The sequence below is a fragment of the Haemaphysalis longicornis genome, unplaced genomic scaffold, assembly GCF_048455015.1.
Source record: "Haemaphysalis longicornis isolate Haplotype H1 unplaced genomic scaffold, Haemaphysalis longicornis Haplotype H1 scaffold_10, whole genome shotgun sequence".
In the NCBI taxonomy this organism is placed as follows: domain Eukaryota; kingdom Metazoa; phylum Arthropoda; class Arachnida; order Ixodida; family Ixodidae; genus Haemaphysalis; species Haemaphysalis longicornis.
This window is the reverse complement of record NW_027526204.1, coordinates 73,981,202-73,990,371: the sequence shown is the minus strand read 5'-3', so window position 1 is coordinate 73,990,371 and position 9,170 is coordinate 73,981,202. Positions and strand designations below refer to the sequence as shown.

Genomic DNA, 9,170 nt, shown 5'->3' with positions numbered 1-9,170 from the left:
TAATTAAAATGAATTAAAATAAGCATCAGAGAACTGCTTGCTAGCTCAAGCATCCTCTTTCAGAGTCAGAACACAGGCGTTGCGCTACTGAGCACGAGGTCGCGGGTTCGATTCCCGGCCGCGGCGGCCGCTTTTCTGATGGAGGCGAAAAGCAAAAACGCCCGTGTGTACGAGATTTCGGCGCACGATAAAGATCCCCAGGTGGTCAAAATTAATCCGGAGCCCTCCACTAGGCGCGCCTCATCGCCTGCGTTGCGTCGGCGCGTTAAACCCCCACAATCAGTCAAGAGTCAGAACACAGGCGTTACAAATGCCGCACTGCCGAACTATCGGCTCTGAAACACGAAGCGTTATCGGTGAAAAGTTCGTTTCCATTTATGAACCTTTCCTCATCGCCAGGTGTGCTTGATGACACTGCATATTTCGCTTGCGTGAATAAAAAGAAACCACTTTATCAACGTGGTGCTTGGCCACAGTTCGACTTCGGTAAAACCAGCATTGCTGCCCAACGCTACTTTTCGTTTTGTTAATGTGCAATACCCCTTCCAGATAAGTCACTATCCGCATCAACGCTTAATACAAGAATTAAACCACCGTTCGAGATTTAATCGCACAAGGGCCTCATTCGGATATGATGCCTGCGGAATTAGTGACTGTGTCTGAAACAAAACGAAAGTTGTTTGCATTTAGAGCACCGGTTTCTGGCGCTACAAAATCAGGCTAGGATATTCGGATGCTGGGAGAATGGACCTTATCCACTCCGAGAACAGCACTAGTAGCGGCGAATATGGAAATCGCAAGTGGTGGCTCTTTCAGCCACGATTTCTGGTGACGCTTTTGTCCAATATTGCTACTCGCTGGGAGCGCCCGTATAGTGACAGTAAAGGGGGATTGCTTTACACGAACATCGCGCTTCGCTTTTTTAACTTGATGCGCAGACGCCAACTCTTTGGGTGCGCTCTTGACGAAGTTTAGCACGTTTGGCAGTGCCAATGATTCGCCATGCAATGACTTGACGCCATAGAGTTTCTTACAGTATACAAGGAATCTGGCGCTAGCGTCTATGCGGCTCACATCAAGGTCGTCTGTGTCGTCATGGACCGCCATTATACATCGCGCTCGCCTTAGTTTCATCATTGGCTTGGATTGAAACGTTTTAGTGACCGCAAATTTAAACAAAGTGCCACAAAAACGCGAACAATAGTGTGCAATTATGAAAGTGGAAAATAGAAACAGGCTGTTTTAAAACTAAGAAAAAAAGAAGCACAGCGTATTTTTGCCGGAACGGTTGTGCCTGCTATCCCGCAGGCGAAGGTTGTAGTTACGAACAATATTATTTGGGGGTAAATCCTTAGAGAATGTAATTTTATTAATTTTACCATTATTTCAAAAAATAAGTTGTTTGAAGACTTCCGAAAGTTTTTTGAGCGTGCCTATGAAAACGTTGCCTTCGTGGTGAACCGGTGCACCGCGACCGCCAGCTAGTATAACAAGAAAAATGAAAACGTGGCGTTAAACAGTCGTGGACGATGACAAGATAGGACGCATACAAGCGCCCGTATCTGCCGTATCTTGTCTTCGTCGAAGCACGTTTTGTTTCTTCTTTTCGTCGGCTACAAATTTCGCGGCGGCATATTACCCGCTCAGTCATACGTCCTTCGATTGCGGCATGAGCAACGTCAGGTGCGATCACGCATTGCCTGCTGTTTCACTGAACACGGCTACCACAGAAACGGGATGATTTCGGCTTCCTCGCAGCTCGTAAACATGTGAATGCATAGTGAAGAAAGCAAATCCCAAAAACCGCTTAAGAATCCAGTTGTCATGCCAAGCCCAAGCCAAAAAGGATGTCTTCCCATAAACCCCCACGACGACATGGCTTACGAGGCGCAGTTTCCTCTCTAGTATACTTCTTTCGCAGTGGCCACCGAATGCCAACCGGAACCTTTTGGAAGTTCGCCCCGGCGCGCCCAAGGCATTCGAAAAAGGGGGCAATCGCGATAAAAGCGAGCCACCAAAAGTAATGGCGGCGCCTGCAAGCGCATGCGCAGATAAAGTTCGTGGAAAATGTCCATTGTAATATTTCGCACGGAACAGGCTGCTATAAGGCGGTACATGCATGATCAAGCGGAGGTACTGACGGCATAGTGGGCCAGAATCTAATCACGGAAAAAAACCTGCCAAACCAAGAATAGTTGGCGCATGCGCAGAACGCACACGCCAGGGCGAGGCATGCTGCTGCTAGGTTGCTCCCGAAATCACGACACAGCCGATACGGATTAGTATCCGCCGGCTCCGTTTATCACTGAGTTGTGAAAACGGTTGCGCCCAATTGGCCCGGTTCGCTGTTTCCTTTTCTTTCTTTTTTTTTACAATATCGTGATACATATGCGCACATGGTTGGAATAACGAGCAAAAAATAAAACTAGTCAATAGGAAAGGAAACATAGTTATGTGTGCGTGCACGCATGCGTGTAGACTATAAAACAGCAACATCAACAAAATTTAAAGTATCGATTACCGATAGCGTGTGCCATTATGTTCTTGCTTTTTCCTTTCATTCAAAAGCTGCCGTACAACTGTAGCGAATAGGGCTTGGGCATCTGTAGCCTTTAATCCTTGCTCGTCCTTTTGAGGAAATAAAATCTTTCAATCTTTGAAGCATTTATTTTCTCGGCCACTCTTGGAGCAACATGAGACAACGACAAATGATAATATAGGGCAGCAGGGGGAGTATTCAGTCCAACTCCCCTTGAGATTTCATTCATTGATTGATTGTAGGGTTTAACGCGCCGACGCTGCACAGGCGATGAGGCGCGCCGTAGTGGAGGGCTCCGGATTAATTTTGACCACCTGGGGATCTTTGACCTGCGCTGAAATCTCGAACACACGGGCGTTTTCGCTTTTTGCCTCCATCAGAAAAGCGGTCGCCGCTGCCGGGAATGAAACCCGCGTCCTTGTGCTCAGCAGCACAACGTCTTAGCCACTGAACCGCCACGGCGGGTGCTTTCCCTCATTTAACTACCCTCAACACCAGGAGGCGCTGATAATCGTGGTCGGAGGGAGGTTGCGGAGGGAGGGAGGGGAGGCAGTTTAAAACAGGGGTGAGAGGGAAATGGGGTGAGGCAAATCTATTAGGTTAGCTCAGAATAGGGCAAGTGGAATAAAAAAGGCATGTCGGTTACTGACAACCGACATCCCTATACAAAGGGAGGGCCACTAATATCATTATCATCAGGAGCTTGTTGGAGCTTTCTCCCAAGGCTGGTATGACGAATCTAATGGATTACTCGAGTGTAGTGGTGCCTGTTGCCGCCCCCACCTGATGAAAGAGGAACCCAGGGGCTCTGCAGAAGCGGCATAGAGGCTTCAAGTAGATCGGCATTCGACGTCGTATAACGTCTATTATTAACTTCGAGGTAGAACAACAGTGTGTTTAACGATAAACCTTGGAGGGCACCTCTCTCATTCCAAATCAGATTTAGGTGTGTTTTTCAAGTAGGTTAACTTCAATAACACGTGCCTGTATATTTTTAATCCGAAGCCGTGTCTAAAGACCGTACTCGAAGAGGTAATTTCTGACCATTTTGTAGTCATAATCCGGACATTGATTACTTTATTGCACATAATGTCTAGCTAGCCGTAGAAGCACCTTGCAAGAGCGGGATTTCCTCTTCTACTTTAGAATTCAATGGCAGGAAAAATCAGAATAAAGTTAACACAGTATTGAGGATATGAATGTCGTGCTGTCGAGCGAGATCATTTCGCATTAGGACAGCGGCCGCTCCGGAACTGAATACTGTAACTTCTCTCTACCGTGATCTGTACTGTAATATATAGTGATGAAAACTACAGCAGCAGATCCGCAACATTACTGCACCAGTACAGATAAACGCGACAAGCGTTACGAGCGCCTCACGCAGACAGACTGGAATGCATATATTTGTGCCCTGTAAGGATCCAAGGATGCTTCAGTGACTGTGAAGCGATAGTGAGTAATTTAGTAAAGTCAAAGAATGCTTCCGTATTCAGAGACGATTATCAGAGATGGCTTCTACGTGTAAATGCTTATACATGGTTTAACAACCTGCAGGAATATGCGAGTGATGAAAGCAACGGAAGGAGATCCGCAACATTAGAGCGGCAGTGCAGATAATTCGCATGTCCCTGCAAGTTGTTTGACTATGTATAAATATTTACACGCAGAAGACATCTCTGATAATCGTCTCTGAATACGGAAGCATTCTTTGACTAAATTATTCAGTATCACCTCACACTGACAGTCACTGACAGATAAGCATCTCTGGGCCCTTACAGGGCATAAATACTGTTTTGAGTATGCATACCTGTCTGTCTGCGTGAGGAGCTTGTTAAGGCTGAGGGCAGCTGTTATACGGCGTACTCGAGCGAATTTAGGGTAGGAACCCGCCGCGGTGGCTCAGTGGCTAAGGCGTTGTGCCCGCTTTTCTGATGGAGGCGAAACACAAAAACGCCCGTGTGTACGAGATTTCGGCGCACGATAAATATACCCAGGTGGTCAAAACTAATCCGGAGCCCTCCACTACGGCGCGCCACATCGCCTGCGTTGCGTCGGCGCGTTAAACCCCACAATCAATCAATCAATTTGGGATCAGAGGCCAGTACGCCATGCCTCTGAAGCCGGAAATACTTGCCAAAGAAATGCTTCAGATTAAAACCTCACAGGAACAAATGAACGAAACTACGTCTTCACCTCAACAACTACAAACATTGATTGATCGATTGTGGTGCTTCAATCGTCGACGCTGCACCCGGGCTACGCGGCCAGGGTATACAGTAGAGCTGCAGATTAATATCGACCACCTGGGGATCTTTAACGTGCGCCAAATTGCAGAAATTCCTCAGGGCACTTAAGTTTGTTTACGTCCTTTGGAGGCAAAAGCATTATATAGTTCTCTCTGGTGACACTTATCAAATACTTGTTTACTGTTACAAGGTGTTTGCGTCTTTGCACTTTCCTTTCTTCGTCATCTGGCGCGACTTGGGCGGGAAGTCCGGGGACACTCCACCGCACAGCTGCCTCGTAATCAGAGTTCGGCGTGGCTGGCGGGGACGTGTTCTACCCACGTGCCATCGCGTTCACCTGTGACGCGACATGCCGTCAACACCGCACGCACTGCGCTTACGTCTCGTTCCGCCGGTGGCAGCTGCCTGAATTGGATGGCACCGGGCTCTTACTCTGGGAGGAGAAGGAATAAAAACCTTTGTAGAGCAGTCAAACCTGTGGAAGAAGAGTCCTCATTCCAGGACCCCTCGAGACCGTCCTGCTTCTTGGGCTCTGTTTACCAGCCAAAGCTGGTCGTCAGGGTACGATCCGATTGCAGCCCCACGTGACAAGGTAGAGGTCATTCGGAGCCTCACAGAAGTGGTATTGCGAGGCGGATAGAGAGATAGAGAGTAAGCGTGTTTATTGCGAAAAGCAATGGGGAGGAGTCCTCAGTCGTAGACCCCTTCAGCTTTTCCAGCCTCAACAGCCCTCAACACCAGCAGGCGCTGGTCATTGAGGTCGGAGCAGGTCAGAGCTCTCTCCCAAAGCTCGTAAGAAGAAAAGGAGGAATTTCGCGGATGTAGTGGGGTGTGCGCGCAGCCCCCTGCCATATGAAAGAGCGTCCAGGGGGCTCCGCAGAAGCGGCATAGCGGGGAATATACGGCGGGGTGTAATATATGGAAATTAGGGAGGATGGGGAAAGGCATTTGTCTGGAGTGCACGGAGCTGCCGTTGATCTTCTTTCGTTAGGTGTTTATGCAGTGTTGAATAGATGGTGCGTTCAAACTTTGTGTTGGGTTATTTCGTGATACGTGATCAACGGGGTTGGCCTATCCTGCTCGCTACCCGGGGCCCGGCGAGATGACTCCCGGGCCAACAGGAGGGCGGTTTCCTTTCCCTGGGCGGCAGAGTGGGCGGGTGCCCATGTGAACACGACGGATCCATCTGGTGGACGCTGGCAGATGGTTTGGTGGGTTGTCGGGGAATTCGCCAGCACGAGAAGTTACGGCACGCTTGCGGCGAATCTGTGGTGATTACTCTGTCTTTAGTTTGCTTTATGGCGATAGCGGTGGCCGCTTCTTCGGCTTGAAAGGGGTCGTATCCGGGTACGGTTAGCCTGGTAACGTGCTTATTGTGCTGGACAACCACAGTTGTCATTGCTCTTATGGCGGTATCGGAAGACGCGTCCGTGCAGGCTGTGGCGGGTTCCTTCCCGTATAGTATGTGTGGGTAGCCTTGGCTGTTGCTTCCCTGCGCCCAGTGAGGAGCACGGGGTGCATGTTTCCAGGTGCGGCGCAAAGTAGAGCTGTTTCTTGATATTGCGGTGGAGATTTCTCCTTTGAAATGTCTGACAGTGCAGAGGGGACGCCAGCCCCAGACGATAGAGAAGAATCCTCCCTGTGCTCGTGACTGCCATCCTTGGGCGGGGGCCTGAATGTGGGCTCCGGTGAAGTGAGGTAAAGTGTTTGTTTGGATGGCTTGAAGGGACCCGAGTTCAGTTCTACCACAAAGTAAAATGTTGTTTTTTAAGGTGAAAGCTTTCTTCGCGGGGCCGATGGCGTAATTCTGTCAGAAAATGAATGCATTTCCTCGTAGACCCGTTGGTCGACCGAAAAGCTCTGATAAGATCTCCGGACACACGGTGGGTGCGTGAAACCGGGCTTCCGTTGTGCCAAAAGGTTGCTTGAAATTTGCGAAAAAAGGAACGGTTCTAGATAAGACGATGCACGCATATCGATCTAGAAGAAAAAAATCCCGCCATTTCCACGCAGTGGATGATGATGAGAGGGGCGAAGCTAAAATGCTTATCGGTATAACCGTGAAACATTCGCCCGCCCATCGTATAAAGACTACCACCGCTCCGTTGAAAAGCCCGTCGACGACGTCGATGTTTGTGGTGGTTTGTAGGGCTTGTTTGGGACGATGAGAATCTCCATGGGTAAGGTGGCGAATCCGGTGTGTGCCATTTTAGCCACCTTGGCGGTCGCCTTCTGCAGACCGTCTTGTGTCGCGTACCCCCGGCACGTGTCTTGAGCTCGCAGACGACGAACGACAACCGCTTCTTCTTCCTCTCCTCCTTGTTGGGTAGCAACGAACGCGTTGAACGTTCTGACCTCTTCGGCCAATCTTTGGTTGGCCAATCCCTAGGGGGATCCAGCCACAATCATCATTAATATGTCGGATATACACCAGCAACGAGGGACGAGACAGGGCCCGAGCAAGAGGAGCTTCGCCCCTAAAAAGTGCAATAGCCGTGTACCTTTATCTCATAAACCAGTTATCGGCATACATTTAAATCATTCGTAGATGCGTTTAATCAGAGCGCGAAACATCGTCGCATGGACTCGTTCTTCGTTTGCGGTTGTGGTCTTTGAAGGTTTGAGGATCAATTGGACGCGTTTTCAGCGAAGGTTGAACAACGAAGGCTTCGCACCTTCGACGCACTTTTTTACGTGAGGAAGCTTCCACGCTTCTCTCGACTTTCCCTAGCAAAGGATGGTAATTTTTTTTTACTTACTCTTTGCAGTGGCGGCCATTTTCTGTGGCGGACAAGTACTGCAACGCCAATTTTCCGCGCATACCAAACTACCTGCGCTCACTCCCGTGTTTTCAAATTCCATCTGGCCTGCGCGATACCAGCTTTGGACAACTACTCTTTCCGTCATTCTGCCCAGTGACGCGAGCAGTCTGTGACGTCAATGAGCCCGCTATGGTCGGTCCACTTAAGCCGACGCGATCGACCCTGGGGTGTAAAAAAAGAGAACGGTTTACACAAAATGACCCTGCCGCCGGCCGAACGCGTCGCTCTGCTCAACGCTCGAGCCACATGTACGCAACGTGGAATGATTAAAACACAACTCCCGCGCGCTCGCAAAGGCCTCTTCACGTTCGGACACCTGCGGCAGTGACAGGTTTGACCCGTTCACGCAGTCGCAGTAGCGTCGCTGTGCGCGCTTGTAGCGTTGTCTGGGGGGAAAATACAAGGGACTCAAAGCGGGACGTTGAGCGAGATTCCTTTCGTGCCGAGAGTGATGGAGAATCATTTGCCCCCGGCGTGTACGACCGTTGAATCTTCTTGCGGATCTGTTCGGAGCGACTGGAGCATGTGGGCGTGTTGTTGGAGCGGCTAGTGCTGAGTGTGAGTAACGGTGTGAGGTTTGAAATTGAGCTACAGCGGACTAACACGCCAGTTGGACGCCTGGTTCGCAAGGACTTGTTGCAACGATGGACGTCCCCGATGCTGTGAGTAAAGCGATGAAAAGGCTTAAACTTCCTGTCGTATAACACCACACCACGTAACGGGTATTTTATTATCTGCTAAAATTGTATGTGTACTATTTTGCTTACGCTCGTCTCGATAACTGTATACCTGACGGGCTGTGGGCAATGTAAAACGTTAATGTTGCCGATTTAATATTGCAATAAACCTGGTTTCAGCCGTTCGAATACAGCCTGTTTTTCGCGTGATTTTGCGTTAGCGCGTGCTCATCCATTAGGCTTAACCAGTTCACTGAAACAAAATAGGAATGACTAGATCCACCGCATGTGGTCCTCAAGGCCGTGCGGCGATTATTGTGGCTCTGTGTAGAGCGCAGTCATTCCTGGCTAATTCGGATGGCGTTTTTGTTGGCCTCAGTTATCTCCCTACCTTTTTTTTTCGGATCTTAATTCATTCACCGACAACCCCGGGAGTGTATGTGTGCGGCAAAGCCTTATTTTTTCGTTCATTATCATCAGTGACCATTCAGAGCGTAGCGCGAGGCCAAGCCCTAACTCCCTCAATGGCTTCCGCACTGCAGCGCTCAGCGCGAGCCGACCTCGATTCCGCTCCTGACATCTCGTTATCTTATCATCCTGCGTAATTAAACCTCTACATATGTTTCTACGCAAAAGTATTGTCCTGCTTCAGGTTAAACAAGGGATGACCTGAATGTACGCTATTGCCTTTTTACTGCACACAGAGAAACCTGCATAGACTCACTCACTGCATAGACTCACTCACTCGCTCACTCCCTCACTCACTCATTCATCATCACCGGCCTATCTACGCCCACTGCAGGGCAAATGACTCTCCCATTATTCTCCAATTACGCGGTCCTGTGCTAACTGCGACCAATCTATCCCCGCAAACTTCTTGATCTCG

The 9,170-nt window shown here is 49.3% G+C and overlaps 1 protein-coding gene across 1 annotated transcript in view; it reads left to right on the top strand.

Annotated features, from left to right (window-relative positions):
• The first annotated feature begins 7,950 nt into the window (after positions 1–7,950).
• LOC144158764 (ATP-binding cassette sub-family C member 4-like) overlaps positions 7,951–9,170 on the top strand; it is a 76,536-nt gene continuing 75,316 nt past the window's right edge. Inside the window, exon 1 of the mRNA XM_077689902.1 lies at positions 7,951–8,269. Within this exon, the coding sequence (XP_077546028.1) occupies positions 8,252–8,269 (18 nt within the window). The 5' untranslated portion in view covers positions 7,951–8,251. The remainder of the gene's footprint in view (positions 8,270–9,170) is intronic.